This window comes from Cannabis sativa, chromosome X (genome assembly GCF_029168945.1).
Source record: "Cannabis sativa cultivar Pink pepper isolate KNU-18-1 chromosome X, ASM2916894v1, whole genome shotgun sequence".
Classification (NCBI taxonomy): domain Eukaryota; kingdom Viridiplantae; phylum Streptophyta; class Magnoliopsida; order Rosales; family Cannabaceae; genus Cannabis; species Cannabis sativa.
The window spans coordinates 46,394,063-46,420,155 of record NC_083610.1 but is presented as its reverse complement, the minus strand read 5'-3'; the positions used below and the strand labels follow the sequence as shown (position 1 = coordinate 46,420,155).

Sequence of the window (26,093 nt, the reverse complement as noted above, 5' to 3'; positions counted from 1 at the left end):
AAGACATGTAATCTTCTATTATATATTTTTCTTTTCAGAATAACATGCCTAATTAACTATCTAATACTTCAATAAAAATAACATATCTCAATTTTTTCTAGGGTTTCTCTCTAAATTTTTTAGCCACCGTTTGATTTTTGGAGTAAGTTGAAAAATACCACTTTGATTAATCAATTGATAAAATTTACCTCTAATTTTATATTTAATTGAAACATACCTCTTTTTATATGTATTATACCCAAAATATCCTGACATAAAAGAGTCACATGGAGAGTATGTTGAAGTGACAGGGGCAAAATTGGTACAATGTTTAAAAAAAGAGGTAAAAATAATAGACTTTAAAAAAGATGGCAAAAATAAAAGAGGACATTATAAAAAGGGTATAGAGTGTAATTTCTTCTTGATTTTTTTGCTTGACCAGGGCTCATTGGCCTTATGGTGGCTCTCAGGACCGACCCTGAAGGTAGGCGGGCTAGGCATGCGCCTCGGGCTCACGAACGCTCAGGGCCCCGAAATTGTGAAATAAAAAATATTAATATATAGATAAATTGTTAAATAATAAGAAAATATAACAAAAATTATTTGGTGTAGTGGTGTATAAGGTCTTACTCTAAAGTAAGAGGTCATGGGATTAATTCCCAACCTCTACTTTTTAATTTTTTTAAAAAAATATTTAATGTGTATGAGGGATTGAACATTTGACCTCTTAAGAGTTTTTAAAAAATTTACCATTAAACTAAGCACTAGAACTATAATTTTTATAATAGTTAAACTATATATATAAGGGCCCCAAAATTTAATTTCACCTTAGGCCCCATATACCTTAGGATCGGCCCTGGTGGCTCTAGTCGGATCTTATCGATTCCCACACTATTTATGATTTCATTGGCGTTGTTGCTATTCTTTTGTTTGAGTGTTCATTTCTTCTCCATTTTCTTTCTTTAGATCTTGTGTCTCGAACATTTGAGTTGCTCATTGGTTTTAGATTGGATCTTCACTAAGATTAATCCTTTTAGTTTTATTTAATATGTTTTTTTTTTTATGTTTTTTTTTTTATTTTCAATAATAGTGTTGCTACACAACCTTGTTGTTGTTATGGTAGTCGGACTTTATTCATTCATGGTAGGGGATTTTCGTCTTGTTTTCTTTTTAGGACATTAGTAGAATCTCAACTGGTTCAGAGCATGTTTGTGTTGATACTAAGTAGCATGACTATATCCTTGTCTATGTTCAAATCTGAGAGAGACTCATATTTTTATTGGCCCTATGATTTATGATGCAATTGATTGTTACGATTGTTATTGCTATGATTGGTCGTTTGATTATTTCCTTTTATTCTAAATTGAATATAATAGGATTGTTATTATCTAATTTTTATTGAAAGATCTTTTGTTGATAATCATTGATAAGTGTGATTTGTCACATATTCATTTCTCCTGAAAACATAACAAAAACAAAACTAAGCATAAATTCGAACAATAAAGTAATAAAAATACTAAAATACACACTATATATATAGACTCTAAAAATATATAAAAATAAACCTAACAATTATTAGATATTGAAATTCAAAATTCTTTTTTATGATTAGGACATGCATGTATAGTACTTAATATATAATGAAGGGATAATTACGTAATGCACTATTTTTTGATTTTTTTTTTTTACATTTTTACATTTAAAGATTTCTTTTATATTCTTATGGTGTTTTATAAAAATAACACGAAAAATAACAAGAAAATTACATAAAAGTAACAGAAAAATAACATCCAAACAACAACAAAAAATAATATACAAATAACAAAAAATCAACAACAAAATAACAAGAGTACAACATAAACTTATATTAAAAGACCGTATTTTTTGTAAATAAAATCATTAAAATTGTAAAAATATTTTAAATTAAGTATAACCGTTTTTTTGTAATTTTTTTTATTGTTTTTGTGTATATATGAAATAATCTCAATAATGAATGTATGATATATTCGAAAAAGAAAATATATATATATATATATATATATATATAATTGATCAAAAAGTATGAAATTAAAGTTATAGAATATTACCTGAAAAAAAAAAAAAGTTATAGAATCTACACTAATGGATATGCACGTCGATGATGATGATATTATTGTTTAAATAAATTAACATTATATACGTCAAAAGTAATTTTTATAATAAATAAATAAGTAAATAACCCTTAAAAAATAAAAAAGTGGTGATTATATTTTGCAAAAGAAAAAAAAGTTAGTTTAGAAAAAATGAATAAACAAATCACACAACATAAACGAGAAAAACAACTATCAAAACAATAATAATGATAATAACTAACAATAATAGTAGTAATAATAATAATAATAATTCTTTGATCTTATTAATTTCATATTGTTAATTTATTTAACACTTTTATCAATTAATAGTAATGTACGTACATTTATATTGGCTCCTCAAATATTCGAATTATCTTATGTAATTAGCAAAGGGTGTTAAATTAATACATAAACCCAAGTGATAAAATTAAAAATATATTGTATATATAAAACTTATTAATTTATCAATTAATTATAATCACATTAACAATATGTAGCTACATACTATTTGTATGAATTAGTCCAAAAAAAATCAATTTGTTACTAATTATTGATGAATTATCATTGATTCATTAGCACTAATTATGCTGTAATTAACTTTTTTTTTTTTTGAAAAAATGTATGTAATTTGGTAAGTATAAATTATTACTCGTAAGATTTCGAAATATATATATACTAGCAAAAAGTTACATGCGATATTAATGAATACCAAATGCAATATATTAGTGTTTGAGAAAGCTTGATGATTCAAATATGTTCTTAAGTTAATCCAAAAATAAATTAAAAATTGATGTTCCAATACTTAAAGAAACATTACTTAAATGGGTGTAAGATAAAAAGAAAATTAAAAATCAATCTCTAAATTGTTGATAATTGAAGATAGCATTTGTCTAAAAATTGTAGATAAGAAAACTAATGATAGTCATTGGTGGATTTCAATCTTCATTTGCTTCGATAGAGACAAAAGTGTAATTTTTGTATTTTGTACTTTTTATTCTAACCGAGTCCGCATATATCTGGATTATTTTTTCGTTGATAAATTGAATATGGTAGTGTCGACAAAAAAGTAAAAACCATGTTTAACAAAAAGTGATAGTATTCTATAGCAAAATACTATTAAATTATTTTAAAATACTATATTTTATTAAAATAAAACTCTATACGATTAAAATTTCATATTTATCTTTATTCAAAAAGAAAAAAAAATTGATAAAAAAAAAATGAAAAGTTTATAGTATTATCTCTACTGCCTTTCTAGATGTGAATAATGGTCTCTTCTTTCTTCCATATTCTTCTTTATTTTTTGTATATTGTGTTTGCAGCATATATACGTAGCCTTAAAAAATTTTGCTCCTGGAAACTAATGCATATGCCGAACACTTACAATCATTTGTTAGCTGTAAACTTTGTTGGGTTTTTTTCGCCATTGATGCTTGGTTTTGTGAACTTTGATAAAAGTCACGTTTTTTTTATTATTATTATTACTTATATATTTTGTTATTAAATTGTGAAGAAGAAAAAAGAAAAGTGTGAATTGGAATATTATGCGTGATCCCATGGGAATGTTTAAATTGTAATAGAAAAATGAATATAATAAATAATTAAAAAAAATCCAATCGTAGATAGATGTACAACAGTAAAAATCTAATCGTATTTTTTTTGGATTTAATGAGATTTATTTTATTATATATAAATAAAAAATGATCCATGAATTTCTCATAAATTATTTTATTTTTAATAATAAATTATTTTATTTTTGATATAAATAAAAAATTACCCATGAATTTCTCATCAATTTTAATTTATGTTATATAAGCACAATAGAATAGATATATTACTTACTAAGAAACCAAGGGTCACTTTCTGCTCACGTTATTCATGAGTTGTTTTTCAACATTTTCTCATAATTATAAATGATTTGCAAATATATCTTACTTTGCTTTGATATTGACATAAACTATATATTTATGTCAACCAATAGATTTTAATGATGAAAATATAGGCTATGTATCTTAGTCATTTTGTATTATCTTTTTTCTTTTAAAGAAAATTGGTAAAAAATCAATTATTACATTTGATTAAATAAATATATCCAATTAATACAATCATCAAACAAACATAAATTACAAGTGTATGAACATCATTTCTATGATTTTTTTTTAAATCAGTTTGATTTTAATACTTATTATTATTATTATTATTATTATTATTATTATTATTATTATTATTATTATTATTATTATTATGCCATCTATACTGAACCGAGAGCACTCTTAGTATAAGTTTTTGTACTATTCTTTAAAATATATCATTAGATTTTTTTTTTTTTTAAATATGTCATACATGAGATTATTTCACACATACACAAAAACAACAAAAAAAATTATAAAAATACAATTTTACAGAATTTTAAATATTTTTACAATTTTTTTTATTTTATTCACATAAAATACGGTGTTTTTATATTGTACTCATGTTAATTTGTTGTTGATTTTTTGTTATCTTTATGTTATTTTTTGTTATTATTTTGACATTATTTAAAGAGTAATTTGCGGCATAAATGCCTAAGTTTAACTCCTAGTTGCAAATAAATATTTAAGTTTAATTTTTTGCGGTAATAATACCTAAGTTATAATTCAGAAACTTTTGTAAAGTAAATTGTCACGTGACAATTCCTAATTGGTCCAAGTCATTAAATTTTTATTTTTTTAAAAAAAATTAATTAAAATATACTAATAAGAAAATGATACGTGGATAATGACATAATATTTTAACAGTTAAGTACCTACAGAGTTCCAAAAATATAACTTAAGTATTATTACCGCCAAAAATTAAACTTAGGTATTTATTTACAACTAGGAGTTAAACTTAAGTATTTATGCCGTAAATTACTCTTATTTAAATGTTATTTTCATGTTACTTTTATGTAGTTTTCTTGTTGTTTTCGTGTTATTTCTACGATAAACTGTAAAAATGTAAAAAAAAAATTATTTAAACGTAAAAATATTTTTTTTTTACAAAAAATGGTACCTTATGTAATTATCTTAAAAAAAATTTATCTTTTGAAATTATATATATATTTATTAATTTTAAAAAATATTACATTTTTTTCTAAATAAAAATCCATAAATATTTTTTCCTAATCCACTATATTTCAAGACCGACTCTATTAATAACAATACTCTTTTTTTCAAAAGGTGATATAATGAAACTTTTCCCATATTTCTATTTTTATTTTTTTGTTGAAATGGAGTATTTTTTTTTTCTTTTTTCAAAAAAGCTATATAATGGGCCCCAAAATGTAGTAGTACCCTTTTGCTGTTATGCATTTACTGAATTTCCATTCATTTACTAGGAAAATGAGAGATTAGTATATATATATATATACAAAATACTTTCTATTCTACTTTGTAGTTTGTATTTGTTTATTATTCATTATTGGAAAAACAATGTTGATTGGTTGAGAAACTGTGTCCACTATTGACAAAAAAAGTATAAAAAAGAAGAAAAAGAAGAAGATAATATTAAATAAATAATAATAAAAAAAAACCATTTATAGACAAAAATGTTTTTAATGGAAAATAGTGAAAAGTAAGTGGTGACCACTGCCTAACTGGGCTTTGTTGGGTTCCTACATATATATATATATAAGAGACCCAAAATATAACTGAGTCTCTCTCTCTCAAAAGAAAAAAAAAAGACCTCACAATTTCACAAAACTCAAATATATATGTATATATATATTTATATGATCAATTTATTGGAGAAGAGAATAAGCTCTCATCAAGTTTCAATTTTCTTCAAAGAAGATCCTTAGAGAAGGAAATTATTTCTATATATACACACAAAAAGGTATGTTTATATATATATATATGATCTTAATTTTATTAATTATAGTTCATTTTGTTAATTTCTTGTTTGGATCTATCACTTTCTTCTCTATCTCTTAAATTTTCATGGCAACCAAACAGGGTATTAGCAAGAAAATAAATAAAAGATTTTTTTTTTATTTATTTTAACAAAATTATCTTCAAACATAGTGGTTTAGTTAGAGAAATCACAATCTGGGATATTTTCAGTTCAAAGTTCTGAACTTTTTTAATTATTATTGTTATTATTATTCTCTTTAAATAATTAATCTTATTGAACCTTAAGATAATATATATTTTATATACTTTTTTTTTTTTTTCTAAAGCAATGAGTAAATTTCATTAACTGTGATTTCTCACTCTGGTGTGGTACTGCTTTGTATATATTTTTTTTTTCTTTCTAAATATAGAAATTTTATCAAATCATAATTTTTTTTTTAATTATCTTCAACATATATATCGAAATTAATTACTATTATTTTATATGAACCGGTTTGTGGTGTGCATGGTATTTTATGAGACATATTTATTATTATTATTATTAATTAGAAAGGAAATTTAAGAGTTATAAGCTAGAAAATAATAATTAAGAAATAGAAAATTAAACCAAAAATATTGAAAATGTAATTAGTTTCAAATCTTCTGAATTTTAGCCATGAGAGAGGTGAGTGTGTCTAAACACTGAAAAGACAAAAAAAACCCAGACATACATTATATACACAAAAACAAATTAGAAAGAAAAAAACAAAAGCAATTATATATATACAAATATATAAAAAAAAAAAAACACAATGAAGAAAGAAGATTATTAAATGAGTCAAATTTGTAAAAAAAGATTTAGCATTGCTATTATGTACCAGTGGTGCTTAACATTTTTTAGACATGTGACGTTGCGATTAGCTAACGATACACCCTAAAATCTATTATATTAAACTATGTTGAACCTGATACTTAGTAGGACCAATAGCGATACTGACACATAGGAGGCTGCTAGGCATCGGTGCCCTTTAACATTTTTCTTTTTCTTTTTTGATGGATTTGTGTGCTATTTAATGCTAGATCTCCACCTTTTGCTATAAATACCATAAATATTCATACCCTTATTCATTAATATATATATATATATATAAAAAAATACTTAATTATGTTTTTTGATCTTGGCTTTAATTAGTTTATTCTTTTTCTTGTTGTCCCCAAACATGCCCTTATAACTTAAGACCCATAAAAATAGGAGTTAAGAAAAAAAAATGTTGTTTTTTAAAGCATTTAATGGTTTATTTTAGTATACTTTTTTTTTCCATGTTTTATTATTTTTACTTGAGAAAAAAGTAATTAAGCTTTTTTGTTTTCTTAGTTTAGTGATTTTGAATAATGTTTTAGTGAGTTGAGTTGTCATGATGATTTGGATCAATATTGTAAAAATAATATTATTAAATTTAATTGACGTAATGTCTAATTTACTAATTAAATAATGAGAAAACTCATGATAACGTAGAGATAATATCTTTAACATTACTCATGAATTGTATTTAATTTAATTAAGAGATGCATGTAAAGACTTTAAAGACCAATAATAATAATAATAATAATAATAATAATAATAATAATAATAATAATAATAATAATAATAATCCATTTTATTAGAATTTGTTGGTTTTGAGGTGTCATTTCAAATTATTTGAGTATATATATTCCCCACAGAAAAATTATAGAAGCACATTGGATACTGAAGAAGAAGGTCTATCAAAGTTATAATTCTAATTTGGTTTTATTTTCATGCTATTTTTGACCCATTACATTCTGAGTCAATAATGGTCCCTACTGTAAAATTAAAAAAAAAAAAAATTAATTATATTTTCAGTGTAAATTTAAATATTTTATTACTTAATTTTATTAATTTATTTTCTACAAGCATTTTCCACTAACTATACTTGTTGTAAGCCATCTAATTAATTAGTAAATATAACAAATGGAAAATATAGTAAGATTTTCTATTAATATATTGTTTTATTTATCTATAATAGAATTGAGAAATACATATAATAATATGTATATAAATTTTTTAATAGCAACCTTAATTTGAACTAACTACAATAATATTAGGTCTAGCACAATAAATTATATAATATTTACAACTAATAAAAAGAATTCCACCAAAATAAATAATAATTGAATAGAGATAGTTGGATTATAAATATTTATAGGTGTGTGTAACCATTTTGTTAGATTCCTCTTTAGTGGCTCTTTTTAGTCTTCTTGTTCTTCTTTTATATTTTTGTATTTTATTAAGTACAAATCTATCAAATAATTATATTTAAGAGAAATGTTACAAAATGGCTCAGACACAGTAATATAATTTGAAATTGGTTCGAAATTACAGATTTAGATTTACTTTAAATGTAATTGTATCATTTTTTTTATTGACTTATTTAACCCATACTTTAATAAATGGATTGTGTTTAGATTTACATGACTAATACAAAGAGAATATTCATGACCTATTTAAAATTAATTTAGAATCTTAATATGCTAAATAGACCATAAATGTATTAAATATGTTATAAATATGTCCAACAGACTATTAACATATTAATGAGTTAGCATATTTGATTCCATTTGAAATGTATCAATTTATATATGAGTTATACGAGTCGTTCGTGTTGTATCAACCCATCTATAAATAGATCATATTTAGATTTTATTTTTTGGCACAATTATTTATATTTAGGTTGGGTTAATATTTATAATACATGAATCTCGATATGATAAAAACATAACATATGTACATAAATTGTCATCCTTAATTAAAAATATTAATTACGGAGACTTATTAGGAAATACTAATAATCAACACCAAATTTATTAGGACCTTTTTAAAAGAAAATGTAGTAAACATGTATTTTTAAAATAAATGTCGTTTTGTTTTGAGCTCTAGATGCAGGTCTAATTTGCCTAATTCAAACCGACCCTAATATTACTAATATCTACTATTATGAGGTATCCACTGGTAAAATTAATATCAAATTTTATATATTTTATTTTAATAATATTATAAAATATATGAAGTATTCATAATACATATTACTAGCTAGTAGCTAGTGTATAATAATATCAATACTTACTATATAATAGTGAATGTGTTGGTTAGTTTTATTAGTATCCACATGGAACCTTGTATTGCATACAAGGTATGGCCTTGTTAATTATATAAGTACATATAATATAGTAGTGTCAGATTGTCAGTTGTGTCTATCAACTTTCATTCTTGTAGATCTAGATTGAATAGTCTTCTTATATAGATAGATACCACTAGATACCCAAAAAAAAAAATTATATGATTAATAATAATGTCATAAAATAAATACAACAACTATCAATAAAAACACCACATAGATGATGGTGCTTCTTGTTTTTATTCCCAACTTGTGCTCCATATTTTTCTTCTATTCACAATCATTGTGTTTGAATAATAATTTCTTTTTCTTCTTCTTTCACACTATTTTGGAATGAAAAATATCAATTAATGAATTAATTAAAAAAAAATTGGCCAAAAGTGGGGTGCTTCCCAAAATGCCAATTGGCTTGAAAAAAGATTGACACTTTCACACCATTTCTTTAAGTTCTAATCTAAGTCAACTTTAAAAACCCAATATGCTTGTTTTTGTAACTAGCTAAGGTTACAATAAGATTTTTTAATTTTTATTTATAAAGTTTGATTCTTTATTGGATTGAATTGAATTGGTCTCCCACCACCTATCCACTCATTAAATTTTAAAGGATGAAAATGATACATTTTTCTTTCTCTTCTTTCTTGGTCGGTTTCTTGAAACTTTCACAAATAAAATCTAACACTTAGAAAAGAAAAAGAAAAAAAGAGTAAATGAAAGAAGCTTTTATTATAATTACTTGGAAAACTCTTTATTACTTTTATTTGCTTTGTAAAGTAAGATTGGATTGTAGAAAATATTATTTAAATTCATTGGATACCACAAAATAGATAGATAAGCTTATATGATCTAGAAACTATATTTAATTCATTAGATAGATAATAAGATAAGTCTTACTTCATTTTAAACTTGAAGTGTTTGGATATGTAGACAAGGATATTGGGTTGTTGAGATTTCCTAACACAACTAAGTACATCAATTTATATAGTTCCAACACGTATGAGACAAATGTTGTTCACTTAAAATTTCACTCAAAACTAGGATTTTATTACTCAAAGTATAGGCTCTAATAATGGGTGTAAAATTGGGTGATTACTAATTTTTCATATTTGTAATAAATTAAAATATGTAAGAATGGATATTAAATTGTGTTAATAATTGTACCATGCTATAATTTTAATAGTCTCTAATCACACATAATAGATTTAATAATGCCATCACTAAGCCACATGACATTATACTATGATTAAGCACTAATCACATACAATTATAATAATAATCTCTAAAAAATAATATAATTAATAAAAGTAAAAAGCAATTAAGGTGGTCAAAATTGTGGGATTAGGAAATGAAGAGGAAATTAATTGACAACCAATACTATTTTTTTTTTGACAACCAATACTATTGAAGCCATGTGATTGGGTCTAATTCACCAATCCACTAATTCATATAATAAGAGCATTGTTATAGTATCACTGTGTCGCTCAACGATTGATTAGTAAATTTTTTAAAATTTATTATCTTAATTTAAATGAGATTTGACACTTAATTACATCAATAATAACCTAAAAAATATTATTGGACTTAGGTTAGGCCTTGAAATTTAGTGGCTATAAAAAAATATTCTTGAGCCCTTATTTTAAAAAAATGTATTTTTTTTAAAATCAATAAAAAATATGTAATTTTAAGAGGGGAAGATTTTTTTGGCCCATAACTTAGGTGGGCCCTAGACACAAGCCTAGTCCGCCTATGCCTAAGGTTGGGCGAATTGATGCTTTTTAACATTTCTCATATAATAAATTACACATAAAGTTGGTACACACTTATGTAAGTGAAATTCATCTTAATTGGTTGATCCAAAATAATTGTATTATATTTAATACAAAACATAATTTTATAATATATTTACATTAATTTTTAATTTGTGTTTGAGTACACAATTATAAATTTTGATATAAAATTTAACTTCATCATTAACTTTATTATATAAAATAATAAAAAATAAATATAAAAAGTTAATAGTATAATGTAATAATTAGAGATAAAATATTAAAAATGACATAAAATAAATATAAAAATAATAAATTTATTGTGATGTAAATTTTGTATTATATCATTGTAATTAAATTTAGATTAACTTTTACAAATTTAAATTATTTTTGTTGCACACAATTAAAATAATTTTTTTTATAAAAGTGAACTATATTTTAAAAATAAATCACCAATTTGGCTCCTAGTGTCAAATTTGTGTAAGGATATAATTTATCCTAATCTATAATATCCCAAAATTTCCCTTTTAAAATTTGATAAGATTTAATTGAGTAATAAAAACAAACAGTTGGTGTTCATATTCATATTATTATTATCAAAAACCAAAAAAGAAAGAAAGAAGAAAAATCAAAGCCAAAATTCACCATCATTCGTATTTATGTGGGGACCCTTTTGCGTGTTTGCTTCCGTAATCTTCATGGGGTGGCTGGATTTTATTTCTTAAATGAAAGAATATATATATATAACAAGTCCAATGTAGACTCTGTACTCTCTGCACTATCCTTTTTTTTTTTTTGGACATTAATGGTGATTAGACAGAGTCTATCTTTTAATAGCAGAAAGAAACCCCCTTTTGAGCTCTGATTCTCATTCAATATTCCATTTGCTTTCAAATTAGTTGTTGTTGTTGTTGTTATTCATCCATGACTGAACAGATGAAACAAGGTTCAAGGCACCATTCGGAGGTACAACACTTTTTCTTGAGCTTTTGCTTTTTTTTTTTTTTTTTATGTATTTGGTTTGTGGGTTTTGGTTGAATTTTGCGAAAGTGAGAAACTTTGCAGAGAAGTTGGGCTGAATTGTGTTGTTTCGATTGGTCGTGCCTACAGCTCTTCTGGCCCAAAGTTGTGATGAGGAAATTGTTGAATATCAGTGATAAGAATTCAGATTATAGTGCCGATCCTGAAGAAGAAGACGATGATGATAACGATTCCGATTCCGATAATGGTTAGATTCACTCTCTAACTCACTCTAAATTATACTTTGAATAACCCATTTTGAGATTTTCCTTGATTGAAAAGAAAAATCATTTTTTTTTTCTTTGCTCAGATTTTTCTCAACGTTCAAGGAAATCAAGGTTTGGGAGAGAGAATGAAGAAGATGATAGAATGGATGATCCTAATGGTAATATTTCCATTCCTAGAAATTTTACATTTTCTGAAATTTATATATATATTATATAATTAAGTATAATGGATCTACTGCTACAGTACTTTTTACTATTGCTTTTGAAATTTTGGTGAATTTGGTTGAGAAGAGAGAATGAATGAGTATAAGGCAGCTCTGCACAATTTTGAAACAGAGCAAAATCCAATAACACTTGTCAATTATTGGCTGTTTTTTGGAAGTTTCTCTTGTCATTTTCATTTGTAAGAAGCATATTTGTTCAGTTATGGCAACATGTTTTTTCTGCATAATCTTAACCAACTGGTCTAATTAGGATTGTGAAAGATCTAACTTTTTGTATGTCTTATTAACAGAATGTAAATATATAATTTATGTGATTACATATAGCTAAAATAGTAGTTTTGTAATATTTTATAACATTTATTTTGGTGTAACTTTTGTAAAATAATGAGGTAGTTTTGGAATATTTTAATACAGATGGTTAAACCTGCATTCTCTCTCTCTCTCTCTCTCTCTCTCTCTCTCTCTCTCTCTCTCTCTTTTGACAAAAGATAAAATTTTATATCTAATATATGCTCACTCATTTAAATTATTAATGAGTACAAGTAAATATATTATTAAATAAATAAATAACTATTTGTATTCTTAGTTGCTTACTCTATATTTTTTATTATGCATTAGTTGTTTTTATAAACCATGAATAATAATATTAAAAGCTATGAAAAATGTTTCTTCATTATAATCACAATCTTCCATCTTCACATTTTATTTAGTCCATCTTAAGATCCATTTGATAATTTTATACAAATGGTATTGGATGTTTTGTGAGAGTAAAAGTCTGCTAACAAATATGGTTTTATTCTCTGAAATTATGAGGAATTTCTTCTCAATTTGCATAAAAAAGCATACATAATTTCTAAAAATAAAAATTAAAAGAGAAAGAAAAATAAAAAGTGGAAAAATATTGTGATGAAGGATCATTAGATATCAATTTAATTTAAAAAATTGGATCAAATTAAAACCATAACACTTGATATGTAATTGTGTTATTGGGATATCTAACTCAATATATGCTATAAACTCAAAATGTTATTGCTAATTATCTTGAAATTGGAACTGTTTTAATCTTCTTCTTCTTCCCTTTTCTTGGTAGGTACTAGTTGGTGTTACATACCATGTTAACAATTTCATGATTTTAACATTAAATAAGCTCTTTCATGTGTTTATATAGTTTCAATATTTAGTAAGCTTTGTCATGTATTTCATTCTTCAGTTCTTGTGTTCTTGTTTGTAAAATAAAATTCAGATACTCTTCCAAGGTTGCGAAGACGAAAATCAGAAACATTTAGAGCACAATATATAAACTCAAAGGAACTCAGGTACAGTGCACCCGCTCCCTATTTTTCCAAGTCTACATGTAAGTCTAAATCTTAGTTGCACTGATTCTTATTAGTGCCAAGAAAGAGTATTTGTTTATTATTGGACTGTGCTAATCACTTGTCTTTGTTTTTCCATGTTTTTTTGTTCTCTTTTTTATAGAATATGCGTTGCGACATGGAATGTAGGAGGAAAACTTCCCCCGGAAGACCTTGACATTGATGAATGGATAGGCATCACCGATCCAGCTGATATATATGTGCTCGGGTAAGTATTTTACCCTTTTTCTTTCTGAATTTCTTATGCATTTCATGTTTTGATTATGTGTGGATAATGTTCTCAAATTACTATCATTTTAACCATGCTAGCTTTCCACTTTTGTTAGCAAAAATAAACAAAGGGGTAGCATTTTTCCAACTCTAAATGTCGATAGTCAAACTGTTCTAACAAATAATTCGGTATTGAAAAAGACAATGTCATTAGAAAAGTTAAGAGATCATGCTCTTACAAATGCTTTTCAATAACCAGGCTTCAAGAGATTGTGCCACTAAATGCTGGAAATATCTTTGGTGCTGAAGACAAGCGCCCGGTTGCAATGTGGGAAAATATTATTCGAGAAACACTTAATAGGATTCGACCTACAACAAACAAGATTAAATCGTTCAGTGATCCTCCATCTCCTTCAAAGTTTAAGCCATCTGATGATATACCTGATATTGAAGAAGAGATATTAGTTGATAGTGATAGCGATAGTGATTTAAACGACGAACTCTATGATATTGGTGAAGAAGTTCATCCATTAATAAATGAAGAAGCATCAGAAGTGTTCTGTAACTGCAAGGATGATTTTGATGTTGAAGCAACAGATCAAAGCACAAGTGAGGATGTGATTTTGGATGCTGAAATGGTTGGCAAAGCAAATCTAAGCAGGCAATATTCTTCTTCAAAGAGGTTGAATCGACTTAATTGTTTAAAAACTTACGATGATCTATTAATCGAACAAGGTCTAGCTAATGTGAAGTTAAAAAAGATGCTTAGTGGAACTGAAAGGATTGGTTTAAGTTGGCCAGAGCCTCCATTAAACTTGTTATCACAACATTTGTTAGAGAGACCAACTTCCTTTAAGCCAACTAAATCATTCAAACCATCAAAATCTTTTAGAACATATACTTCTTTCAAGTCAACAGATGGAGCATCAGATCTAGCTTTGCTTGCAGAAATTGATCTCGAATCTCTTATGAAGCGAAAACGAAGATCATCGTTTGTAAGGATAGTAAGTAAGCAGATGGTTGGTATTTTCCTTACCATATGGGTTCGTAGGAGCTTGCGAAGACACATTCAGAATGTCAAGGTGTCTACTGTTGGTGTTGGTGTTATGGGTTACATTGGTAACAAGGTAAGCTTTTCTCTTATTTTTTCTCAACAAAACAAGTTTTACTATATTTTACTCATTGTGAACCGATTTTGCTTAAAATAACTTCATTTGCTTATCGACATTTCAGGGATCAGTTTCTGTGAGCATGTCTATTTATCAGACAATGTTTTGTTTCATATGCACTCATTTGACATCAGGTGAAAAAGAAGTAGACAAACTTAAAAGAAACACCGATGTCCAAGAAATACATCGAAGAAGTCGTTTCCATTCAGTTTCCTCTATAGGCCTTCCCAAAAGCATTCGGGACCACGAGTGAGTACTTATGGAATTTCGTTTTATGCAATTCAACTTTTGTCATTCATTTCAGTAATTGAATTAGATTGACTTGGATTGAACATGATTTTGTGTATCTTACCCTTGTGTTAGACTATGACTAAGTAATACTCTATTGCTTTTCTCTTGCAGAAAAATTATTTGGTTAGGGGATCTGAATTACCGAATCAATTTGCCACATGAAAAAGTAAGAGAATTAATTTCGAAGAAGATGTGGGCTGAGTTGATTGAAAGTGACCAGGTGGGTTTGTATTTCTTCATATAGGACTTGATTAATGTGTACATATTCTTCATTAACTATGAATAAGCTTATGCCTATGTATTTGGCGGTTTTGAAGTTTAAACCACTCTCCATGTCTTACTAGTTAAGATTTATTATCATGCTTTTATTTCTGATATGCACTAGAAAATACATGTTCAATCCCAATTGACTGTGATCTGAAAAATTTACCTTATACATTATTGAGAATCATGGGGTTACATCTCAAAACCAATTGGTAATGAGTGGAGTAGCCAGCCCATATTCTTATATATGGCTCAATACTTTACCATTTATTCAATGTAGGACAATGTCCACAATATATTTCTTACTGTATTAGTAAGTAGTATAACTGAACGAAAAAAACTGTTTTGTATTGAACTTTCAAATGAAGAACACATTGTTGCTTGTGTGGCTTAAAACAAATCCCAGGTCTCGTGGTGTTACGCCATATATGCTTTCGTAGTTCAAACTATTCAGTTGAATTTTACAAACTTTAGTTATGTATTGAAATAATAGATGGAGAAAGATCAGTGATTCATTTAGATGCAGTGGTTAGGCTTATAATTTGCTCTCATGGGTACTTTCTAAGGATTTGTTAGAGTTTTGTTAGTCTCGAAATTACGTGTAATTAAAGATGAAATTCTGGTTTATAGAGCAACTGCACTTTTATTGCTTCTCTAAATTTATTACTTTCAAGTTGATTTAAGCAGTAAGATCTTCTGTAGCTTCTTAAGACATTTGAAATATTTTTCGCAGCTTGTTCGAGAGCTTAGAAAAGGTCGAGCATTTGGTGGATGGTCTGAGGGTGCTTTAAGATTTCCACCAACTTATAAATACGAGATCAATTCTAACAAGTACATTGGTGATGAACCGAAAGCTGGGAGACGAACTCCAGCATGGTATATTATCTGCTTTTATTGTGCTCTTTTTCGAATTCAATTTTAAGTGATCTTTCTGCCAATAATGAATCAGGTTTTTACTTCGGTTTTTGTTTTTCCTTCCCTGTTTTTCGAAAGACTAAAGTGCATATACTTTGCCATTAATAATTTGGGAAGTGATCAAATTAAGTTTGAACCTTCTTCTATCAGGTGTGATCGCATTCTTTCTTATGGTAAAGGATTGAGGCAATTGAGCTATAGACGGGCAGAACTTAAACTTTCTGATCATCGCCCTGTGACAGCGACGTACTTGGTTGAAGTTGAGGTGTTTTCTTCTCGAAAGCTACAACGTGCCCTCACATTTACTAATGCAGAGATTGAGAATGATGATATTGTAACAGACATGGATACTAAAGTTGGAATGAGCAGTTTACATTTGATACAGGTGAGTAGTTTTGTTACATTAGAAGTTCCAAAATATAGGCTTGTATTGTGCATGTTAGAGTTTGTCTTCACATTCCACTTCTATACATACTCTACTATTTTTGCTCTTGCCTGCCTATGAGGATACACCGAAAAATAGTTTATATGTCCCATTTTCGCTTGTAGCGAATAAGACGAGCTCGAGCTTCTCCTATCAACCTCGACACTTCTTCGTATGTTTTCCCTTGATCCATGTCAAGCCTCCTCACCGAACAACAGGCGTACATGTAGGTAAAAGGATTTCCTTTTTGGCTTATTTCGAGTAAGCTAATGAACACAGTTGAAAAAGCAAAGAAATGGAAACCTACATTGCTTATGTTGTGTCCAAAATCCTAAGCACAGTTATTCCTTTCTTTCAACCATAGGTTTAGGCAATTTCGAAGCTTGCATACCATAACTCAAAGAGAAGTGCTACCGTCAACCTCCTGTTACAACCTCTACGCCTGAAAACACATGTCGGAATTTTTTTTTCAAATTTTTTTTTCACGGGAGTGTTCGTTATGCTTACAACATTATTCTTGAAAATTTTTGAAAAATTTCGAATAGTTTACAGTGCCGAAAATACGTTTGAAGTTTTTTGAACGCGCGTGGTAAACTAGAATATCAAGAACTCTATTTTCGGTGCTGTAAACTATTTAGAATTTTTCAAAAATTTATAGGAATGTCACTGTAACTATAACGAATACCGCTATGAAAAAAAATTTGAAAAAAAAAATATTTCTCAATGTAATTTCGGAAGTGAAGGTTGACTAGGAGGTTGTAATAGAAAGTTGTAATTAACACTCTTCTAACTCAAATGGTCAGACACGTGGTTTGGAGGTTTGAATCCTTCTTGGCTACCGAGATAGAGATTTACTGTAGTTTTCTGGGCCTTAGGTTCGAGTTCCTCTTAGCTACCGATGTAGGAAATTTTTATAGTTTTTTCGAGTTTGAAGCCAGGAGCCCTATGTGAAGGACAATGAGTCTTAATTGTTTCTTCTTCTTCTCTATAATTTGTGAAGTTCATAAAATGTTTGTTTTCGGGTTTTTATACAACTTATTAACTTTTCCTTGTGCAGGAAGTATCTAACTGGGAGCGTTAATGGAAGCTAAACCTTAGAGAAAACAGAAAAGAGAGTTTGATTATTGAGAGTGAGAATTTGTGAAATTTTCTAAGAAATAATACCAATTACTTATTTAGTTCATTCTTTTTCTTATCATTTTATTTTTGTCACCATTTCCACTACTACTAGTGTGTATATTTCATTTACTATTGTAAATAATTAGGGGGTCTATTAAATTACTCAGAGATCTTAATTAGAACAACATTGTAGCAATATTGAGTTGTATTTCTTGTGTGTATAAAATGTGTGAAGACATAATAATACAAAAATGTATTTTAGTAATTTATTGTAATACAACATTACTTTCCCTTGATTGTTTTTTGTTTTTTCTAATAATAAACATTGTTAAAAATAATTAGAACCTAATTAAATCAAAGAAAAAAGAAGAGAAATTATTTATCCAAACTAGCTCGTCATTCACGAACTTCAGATCAAAATGCAGGCAACCCATAGCGTAAGAGGCCGATCCAATGCAACCATTAAAGCGATAACTTCTGTTTGGATTACTGCAAATACGAAACAGAGAGAACAAAAAGTAAGAAAATGAAAGCATAGTGGTGAACAATGACATATCAAGAGTGGAGTAAAAGTAATGGATCAAATATATAGTTGTATGAAATTATGTGTAGGTATTTATAACTCTAGAGTTGAGTAAAAGTACATTACAACAGTTAGGCCAACATACCAGACAATGATTTTGAAAGATATGCAACGACTTCTCCAGTTGAATTTCGAACTACATACATGCTCCTTACTTCAGTTGTTGGAACTATGAGCTTTACTAAAATCTTCAAAAAGACTTTGAATGTGAGAAACCACTATTTCCAGAGAACAACCATGAACAATCTGTGTACGTTCCCCAAACATATCAAGATGCAACAAGGGAAATAGCTCAAATTTGGATTTGAGAAAACACTTCAGAAGTCTTGAGAGTAATCTGTTGAAAAGATTTCCAGTGAAAGATTTTTTAGCAGTTTAAAATGTACCAACTACCACTACACCAGAACACAGCATGACCATTAGTATCAAGACTATAACCACCCACACATGACAGTTGGAATGGTCAAGAACCTTTCTTTTGTAATGACCCACCGAAGAGGGTAGTATCTCATGGAAGTCTCGCCAAATGAAACTTAATACTTCTTTCGGTAAATGGTTCTTACATCCACCGGATTGAGAAGACATCCTTAGAAGGAGAAGTAGTAGACCATTTAATTGTGAAGCCACAAAGTATCCCCTCTTCACTTAATAAGAGCCATTTTCAGTATACAGCTTTCTGAAGATTTTAGTGCACAAAAGCAAATCACCAAGAACTGTTGCATCAAGATACAGCTTTTTCAGAGACCTTTACAGGGCATTGCAAGGCACAAACAACAGATGACAATTCTTATCATGTACCACACTATCAGGGTCAAAGACCTTTTGCATATTCTCAAACTTTGACATCATCTTGAATCAAATTTGTGTCTTTCACAAGGTTTGCCTTGATTCCCATTTTGATAATGATAGCAGAAAGCATCACTGATTCTTCCACATCTCCTTTCCTGCGAAGAGCATTGATCAAGGCAGAATAGGTAATAACAGATGGAACAATGCCTTCTTTGATCATTTTGTCTTTCAACTTAAAAGCTTCAGCAACATCACCAGTTTTGCATAACCCATTTATCAATATATTATAGGTCACAAGATTTGGAGTCAAACCCTTCAGGTGAAGTTTATAGAAAAGCCTTTGTGCTCGTCCCAAATTCCCTGACTTACATAAGCCATTTATAAGAGCATTATATATAGTAATGTTAGGAACCGGAACCAGACCCTTATTCAGCATCTCATCTCGTAAGTTGAAAGCTTCATTAACATTACCAGTGGCTGCAGTGGCATGAATAAGGGTACAATAAGTAAAATTATCTGGAGTAAAATTTCGAAGCAGCAAAGCAGAAAAAAATTTCTTGGCATCAGCAATCTTTCCGGATTTGCAGAGTCCCAAAAGAGCTATATTGTAAACAATATTGTTGGGCAAAGATACAGTCTTGGCACTTTCATTGAGAAAATCTGCAATTTTTTCAATTTCATTATCCCTAATGGTAGCTTTACATGGCTGCAAAGAAGCTCCACAATCTGGAAAAGTACCAAAATCCACAATTTTCTGTAACAGCACACTTCCTTCATCAATGCTCCCAAACCTATAGAGACTACTGATGATTTTGGTATGAATAACGACATTGGGACTAAGCCCCTTACCGAGCAAATCAAAATACAAATTAAAAGCTTTATCCATCATCCCTTCATTGCACCAGCCAGCAATAAGTGCTCCATAAGTAACAATATTAGGGGACAGTCCTCTAGTGTTCATCTCAGCAGTAAGATCCGACACTTTACTTAATTTCCTTGACTTAAAGACTCCAGTAATCAGAGAATTGTACATTTCAATGGAAGGAAACATTGATTCTGAAACCATCAAGTCCTTTACTTTGAAAGCTCTGTCAGCATTTCCAACTTTACAATATCCATCACACAGGGTTCTATAAGTTACTTCATCAGGGGCACATCCAAGCTGCTTCATCTTATTGAAAAGGTCCTCCGCTTCAACCATTTTTCCCATCTTGCATAACCCGTTTATCATTGTATTGAAAAGATAACTGCTCTTATTAAAGCCCCGAGCTAAAATTTCTTTCCATAGACTCGTTGCACCATCAAAATCTTTCATTTTGATGAACACATCGAGCAGAGTACAATAACCGATCTCATCAAGGGCCACACCTCTTTTCACCATTAAATCCCGAAGACGCAAAGCATCATTGAAAGCACCTGCATGACATAAACCCTTGAGAAGAGTATTATAAGTTACAACAGTTGGTTCAACCCCTTTTCGAACCATCTTTTCGCAAAGCATGAAAGCCTCACTACTTCGACCTTCCCTACAGTATCCATCTACAAGAGTATTATAGCTAAACAAATCTGGTTTTACATGCCAGCTTTTCATATGCTTCATTATTCCCTCAGCTTTATCAATCTGACCAGTTTTACAGTAACCGTTAACCAAAGAATTGCAAATGAAAACATTCATCTTTAAGCCTAACTTTAACATCTCATTCTGAATCCTAATAGCATCATCCATTCTTCCATTTCGACAATACCCATCTAACAACACACCATAAGCTCGCTCATCCACAATAACAGATTCATCTTCTTTCATCCTCAAAAGAACTTTTTCAGCTTCCTCCATGTTACATTGCTTGCAATAACCTTTAATCAAAATTGTATGACTAACTTCACTTTTCGAAACACCCTTTTCGAACATCAACTTCAAAACTCCTTCTGCACCCTCCAAATCTCCCAAACTAACATAACCATGAATCAAACTATTGTAAGTAACAGTGTTTGGCTCAAAACCAGAACTCTCCATTTCTTTAACAAGCTCCTCAGCTCTACCTACTCTACCTTCTTTACAGTATGCATTCACCATTATAGAATAAGTAAAAGTATCAGGAACAATACCAAGCCTAATCACCTGATCATACACAAGCACAGCAGTTTGAAATTCACCATTTTTAACCAAGTTACTCAACAAACAATTGCAAGACCTCAAACTAGGCAAGCTACTACATTTACCCATATTATCAAACACATGTAATGCATACTTTGTAAGACCTTTCTCAGCATAAATCTTCAATATCATATCAAAAACAGTAGGAGAAAAAGAAAACTCCTTGAAGACACTAACAAGCTCACGCCAAATAAAAAAAGCCGAGTGATTATTCTTACACACAGTTACCAATTCCTTCAAATGAGCTTTGGTTTCATCATACATACGAGCTCTAGACAATATATGCACAATTCTACAATAAGACGTTATATTAGGTCTAAAATCTTGTTGAGTCGTGGCCAACCTGAAAAACCCTAAACAGGCATTAGGGTTTAACCTCAAATTTCGTAGAACGGAGTCGAGTAGTTCGTCTGAGAAGTGGAAGGAGAGGTTTGCAAGTGCATCGAAACGTTGGAGAAGGAGAAGAGTGGAGATGCGTTGGACTAGGTCGGGTTGGGTTAGCTTGTACTCGTCCCTGAGCTTCCATTGGAGGGTCCTGGAGATGTGGAGGTGGCGAATGGAGAAGTGTCGGAAATGAATGAACATTTGGTGAGAGAATCAGAGAGTTTTAGGAAGAGAAAGAGTGGACATGTCAAGTTAATCTATACTTAGAAAATCAAAAAATTTGATTTCTAAACCAATAATTTAAACCCTAAAAAAACTATACCTTTTTTTTCAAAACCCCAAAAATACCCCCAAACTAAAACTATCTCTCTTTCTCTCTCTATCTAGCCGGTCCCAATAATCCCACACCCCAGGTCCGATGGTCGGACCATGGGGTCCGATGGGGTCCGATGGGGTCCGACCAATCGGACCCATCGGACCCCAAGGTCCGACCATCGGACCTCTCTCTTCCCCTCTCTCTCAAATCGCGGGAAAAAAAAAAAAAAATTAAAAGCGGTCGGACCTTCGGGTCCGATGGGTCCGATGGTCGGACCCATCGGACCCGAAGGTCCGACCATCGACCTCTTTCTTCCTCTCTCTCCAAAATCGCGAAAAAAAAAAAAAAAAAATTAAAAACAACCGGTCGGACCTTGGGGGTCCGATGGGTCCGATGGTCGGACCCATCGGACCCCCAAGGTCCGACCATCGGACCTCTGTCTTCTTCCCTCTCTCAAATCGCAGGAAAAAAAAAAAAAAAGTTTCAGAGACTGGGGTTGCTCTTTCGGGTTGGGGTTGGGGTCGGAGGGGTTGGGGTCTGTTGGGTTTTATGCCCTAAATAAAACTCATTTCAATATAATCAGATTTACTTATTAATATAGATCAGAAATAACATTTAATGTTGCATGGTTCACATGATTTATTTCATGATTATATGTACATAATGTATAAATTCATCCGAAACCCTTTTCACATACTTGATCCCGTTTATTGTGCCGTCAACACATTGGAAAGTAAACATGACTATGTGAATAAAGTTTCCTAGATTTATCAGACACAGGGTTTTACTGATATGATAATCTACAACAAGAGTTTACTTGTATTTGGAGAAATACTATGTTCTTTCCAGAACATTGGTTAAAGTAAAGCTCAGGTTGGATGCATGGAGTATGCATCGGAAGGGACCGATATTGAACTTTGACTTAGATTTATTAAACTTACCGTAATATCTATTCAAGTCAATATCGCCTAGTTGATCCTAGATCAAATGATCTTAATCCTGATATGATTAGGCTCAATCTCGAGAGGCTATTCGTGTTCTTTGATTTGTTAGTTAAGCCTACTTTTAGGTCAGGGTGATACGTACATTTTGGGAACACGGTAGTGCAATTAAGTGGGAGCGCTATCATAAACATGGAATCTATAGCTTCTATCTGGCGAATAGTAAGCAAAGGATGATCTCCTTCGAGCTTGACCAAACGAACATAAATGGTGGAGTACTCATTTCACATAAGCTGAAATATCATTTATACGGGGTCAATTGTTTTAAGGAATAAATACATTGTAGGGTGTAACGGTAATTTAATCCCTTTACAGTGTAGATCATTCATATAGAGGATCATTGATCACATTAGGATTATAACAATGGATAACTAATGATGTGTCTATATGGTGGAACATATAGAGCATTCTATATAACTGAGAGTGCAATTCTAAGTTCTATGCGTGGATTCAACGAAGAATTAATAAGTTAGTGAATTTTAGTGCTAAATTCTTGATCTACTTATTGGAAGCTCGGTTATATAGACCCATGGTCCCCCCACTAGTTGAGATAATATTGCTTGTAAGACTCATGTAATTGGTTTTGATTAATCAATTATAATTCTCAAATTAGACTATGTCTTTTTGTGAATTTTTCACTAAGTAAGGGCGAAATTGTAAAGAAAGAGTTTATAGGGGCATATTTGTTAATTATGATACTTTGTATGGTTCAATTAATAAATATGATAAATGACAATATTATTTAATAATTATTTATAGTTATTAAATAGTTAGAATTGACATTTAAATGGTTGAATTAGAAAATTGGCGTTTTTGAGAAAATCAGATGCAGAAAAGATAAAACTACAAAATTGCAAAAAAGTGAGGCCCAAATCCACTAAGCATGGCCCAGCCACTTTTGTAGGCAATTTAATCTGATATTTTCATTATTTTAATGCCAAATAATTCAAGCCTAACCCTAGTGGAATGCTATAAATAGATAGTGAAGGCTTCAGGAAAATTACACTTAAAATTTTCTATTTTTCCTTCAGAGAAAAACCTGAGCCTTTCTCTCTCCCTATCTTTAGCTGCCACTTCTTCTTTCTTCTTCCTTAAATTTCGAAATTCTTAGTGTGAGTAGTGCCCACACACAGCAAGTGATACCTCAATCATAGTGAGGAAGATCGTGAAGAAAGATCATCAGCAAAGGAGATTCAGCATCAAGGATTCAGAGAAAGAGATCCAGGTTCAGATATTAATAATGTTCTGCTACAGAAAGGAATCAAGGACTAGATATCTGAACGGAAGGAGTCATATTATTCCGCTGCACCCAATGTAAGGTTTCCTAAACTTTATATGTGTTTATTTCATCGTTTTAGAAAGTTCATATTTAGGATGTTAATCAACATACTTGTGAGTAGATCTAAGATCCTGGTAAAATAAATTCCAACAACTGGTATCAGAGCCATGGTAATTGATTTACTTGCAAGAAATTTGGACTTTAAAACGATTGTTTGTATGTTCTTTGGATGGTATCATGTTGTATTGAGTGTTATTTGATGATTGATTGATGTTTGTGAAATTTTTCGTGAAAAATAATTGTGATTTCGTTTCTGAAATTATTTTTATTGGATAGTATGGAAAAAATTAAGCAAGTTAGCCTTTTACAGAACTCAATTTGGATTTTATTTGAATTAGTTATGATTTTTTGAAGATTTGACAAAATCGGAAATTTGTCTTGATAGTTTCATAACGATCGCGAGAACTGTCCGTACAGTTTCGAATTTTTCCTTTTTTCTTCAATTTTTCATACTTTTTCATGGAATTAGCTTCCAATTTTTTGTATGGTTTTGTATATATACTATTACTATTCCTAATTCAATTCTAATTATCATTTTGAATTAATTTAAATTTTTTTTAATTTAATTCAAGATATTAGTGTAATTTGAATTTGAATAGAATTAGTATTTATCTTTTTGCTTAAAAATCTATCTTATTTTTAAATTTGATTATATTTTTTTTAAATTTAAGGTCAGATATTTTAAGATATTTATAATATCTTTTAAGATATTTAAAAATATCTTATCTTTTAAGATATTTATAATATCTTTTAAAGATATTTATAATATCTTTTAAGATATTTTAAAAATATCTTATCTTTTAAGATTTTTTTTAAATCTTTTTAGATATTTTGACCTTATTTAAAATAAGATATTTATAATCATGTAATTTTAAATAGATATAAGATAAAAGGTAGGTTTAATTTTTTAAATTTTTTTTTAAATTTTCGAAATTTATTTTTTAATTCCGAAATTATTTTTTTTCGAATATTAAATTTTTATTTAATTATTTATTTATTCGAAATTTATTATAAAAAAAAAAAAAATTAAATAAATCCTACTTCCAACTATCCAGCTAACCCTGTTGCAGGAGTATGTGTTTTAACTTATGTGTAAGTTTTCAAAACCTATTATTACTTGATTGCAAATAGCCATGGTTACTTTTTGCCAGATCTAATGATCTGATGGCTCCCTTGGTCAAGATAATAATTTGTAACAGGTATATTTACAATCTTCTTTCATCTGTGTATGACCTAGCAACATGATAGGACCCATCCAAAGTGTGCCTGTGTGAGCCTATGTGTTTAATTTTATTATAGATGCATATAGGTTAATGTTGCTAAATAAAATGTCATAGTCATTGATAGATTTTATTTAGGCCCATTTAGTTTTGGGCTTATTCAATTAATAACAGT

The 26,093-nt window shown here is 29.1% G+C and overlaps 2 protein-coding genes across 6 annotated transcripts; one reads left to right on the top strand and one right to left on the bottom strand.

Annotated features, from left to right (window-relative positions):
- The first annotated feature begins 5,763 nt into the window (after window positions 1-5,763).
- LOC133032704 (type IV inositol polyphosphate 5-phosphatase 3) lies at window positions 5,764-18,427 on the top strand. 5 transcript variants are annotated; one of them, XM_061106871.1, is made up of 13 exons: window positions 5,765-5,942; window positions 11,795-11,861; window positions 12,006-12,123; window positions 12,226-12,300; window positions 13,610-13,682; window positions 13,843-13,947; window positions 14,209-15,076; window positions 15,183-15,367; window positions 15,521-15,629; window positions 16,407-16,549; window positions 16,739-16,973; window positions 17,138-17,242; window positions 18,070-18,427. In XM_061106871.1, exons 2-12 carry the CDS (start codon window positions 11,820-11,822, stop codon window positions 17,198-17,200), a joined length of 2,016 nt encoding a protein of 671 aa, XP_060962854.1. In that variant the 5' UTR covers window positions 5,765-5,942; window positions 11,795-11,819; the 3' UTR covers window positions 17,201-17,242; window positions 18,070-18,427. The 5 variants fall into 5 exon arrangements, with proteins under 5 accessions (XP_060962855.1, XP_060962854.1, XP_060962852.1 ...); XM_061106869.1 differs by having other exon boundaries at window positions 11,961-12,123; XM_061106872.1 differs by lacking the exon at window positions 17,138-17,242 and having other exon boundaries at window positions 5,764-5,942.
- LOC133032703 (putative pentatricopeptide repeat-containing protein At1g19290) lies at window positions 18,319-22,463 on the bottom strand. Its single transcript, XM_061106867.1, has 2 exons — window positions 18,800-22,463; window positions 18,319-18,620 (listed from the first exon to the last, which is right to left on the bottom strand). The coding sequence occupies exon 1, from the start codon at window positions 22,241-22,243 to the stop codon at window positions 19,547-19,549; it is 2,697 nt and encodes an 898-aa protein (XP_060962850.1). The 5' UTR covers window positions 22,244-22,463; the 3' UTR covers window positions 18,319-18,620; window positions 18,800-19,546.
- Between the last annotated feature and the right edge of the window lie 3,630 nt (window positions 22,464-26,093).